The sequence below is a fragment of the Phytophthora parasitica genome (genome assembly GCF_000247585.1).
Source record: "Phytophthora parasitica INRA-310 unplaced genomic scaffold supercont2.30, whole genome shotgun sequence".
Classification (NCBI taxonomy): domain Eukaryota; phylum Oomycota; class Peronosporomycetes; order Peronosporales; family Peronosporaceae; genus Phytophthora; species Phytophthora nicotianae.
This window is the reverse complement of record NW_008649016.1, coordinates 559,331-560,671: the sequence shown is the minus strand read 5'-3', so window position 1 is coordinate 560,671 and position 1,341 is coordinate 559,331. Positions and strand designations below refer to the sequence as shown.

The 1,341-nt window shown below is 50.5% G+C and overlaps 2 protein-coding genes across 2 annotated transcripts; both read right to left on the bottom strand.

The window, feature by feature from the left end:
• PPTG_12518 (hypothetical protein) lies at window positions 1-793 on the bottom strand (the record flags this gene model as incomplete). The annotated part of the gene is made up of 1 exon (XM_008908557.1): window positions 1-793. One exon carries the CDS (start codon window positions 791-793, stop codon window positions 116-118), a length of 678 nt encoding a protein of 225 aa, XP_008906805.1. The 3' UTR covers window positions 1-115.
• A 71-nt stretch (window positions 794-864) lies between these two features.
• On the bottom strand, window positions 865-1,050 carry PPTG_23118 (hypothetical protein; the record flags this gene model as incomplete). Its single annotated transcript, XM_008908556.1, has 1 exon — window positions 865-1,050. One exon carries the CDS (start codon window positions 1,048-1,050, stop codon window positions 865-867), a length of 186 nt encoding a protein of 61 aa, XP_008906804.1.
• Window positions 1,051-1,341: the final 291 nt, after the last annotated feature.

Here is a 1,341-nt window from a genome sequence, read left to right as displayed (position 1 = left end):
CCAGTGTCCGATACATCCAAGAACATGTGGTGAGATGGAGGATCGAGGCGAGATAAGTGCTCAACCGGGATGGTGTTGAATTTGTGCTGAAGCTCTAAGATTGCGAGAAACCAGCTCAGGTAATCGCGTACGTCGTCCGTGACGGGTCGACGAACACGTTGGGTGTAGAATCCTGTCGAAAAGACTTGAATGTTTGGTAAAAAGCTCTGGTGGGCGCAAAACTCGTCGAAATGTAGCGTAGGCTGCCGAGAAGTTTGTGGATCATGGATTGGGTGCAACTTGTCATGTCAAGGAGCAGTTTCGAGTCTTTAAAACTTTGTCGGCTGGCACCGATTCTGTGCCAGCGCGTGTATCCCAGAGTAGTCCCAGAGCCCTCACATTTGTCGACCAAATCGTGAACTTTCTTCGCTGATCGCTGCTGGACCAAGCACCACCGCCATCGACTTACGTAACGCCAGATTTGCTTTTGCACGCCTTGTGCCTGTATCCAATTACGCACATGTGTGATCGTCATACCAGTAGTTACCGACAAACGGCCCATCGGGGCCAGTATTGGGCTGGGTCGTTCACGTTGATAGAGATTGTTAATGAGCGATCCTGGGAGCGAGTCATACGCCGGTGATCCGCACCAGACGAATCCGCAGGATAAATCAATGATGACGTAGCAGTCGAATCTGAATGCAAATATGTGGACATGGTCGGTATGCATAGGTACGTGGTGAAAGGCTCCGGCCACGTCGCCCAGCATCATTAGCAAAAGATGACCCGCAATTCGAATGCGCAGCTCGAGCATCCGGCGGGCTATGTCACTAGGTGGATTGTACACGATGTCTGGAAATTTGTTGCGTTCAGTGAAGTCGTCGACTAATGCTCCTTCCGTAAAGGATTATAGTTAATGATTTGGATAGCGGTTGCCAATCCCTCTTTCCCCACCACGCCAATGGGACTGATGAAAACATTAATCCACTGGTCCAGTAAATCTTCTTGATAACGTCCTTCCCGTTGACCTTTCACAATACGTGCTCTCACTTGCGATAGATATGGCAGCATGGACTTGTGGTTGGCCGGGCGATTGGACTAGGTCTGTGGCTTGCGACTGGTCCATGCTGGCTGAACTCCTCTCGCACCACGGAGTTCCATTGATCAGTGAGCTCAGCAAAATCAGGTTCCGCGTTGCGCTCGACTTCGAATAAATCCTTGTTTGGCCGTGGATTGTCAGCAGTCTGATCACACCATCTCTTCACAAATTCGGATACTGGCCGGAGCGTCGTGCGACCTGAGAATCAGCACGAATTCGGTTGATATCCAAATAGTCAGGCTTCGCCGATATCACGGAAGGTA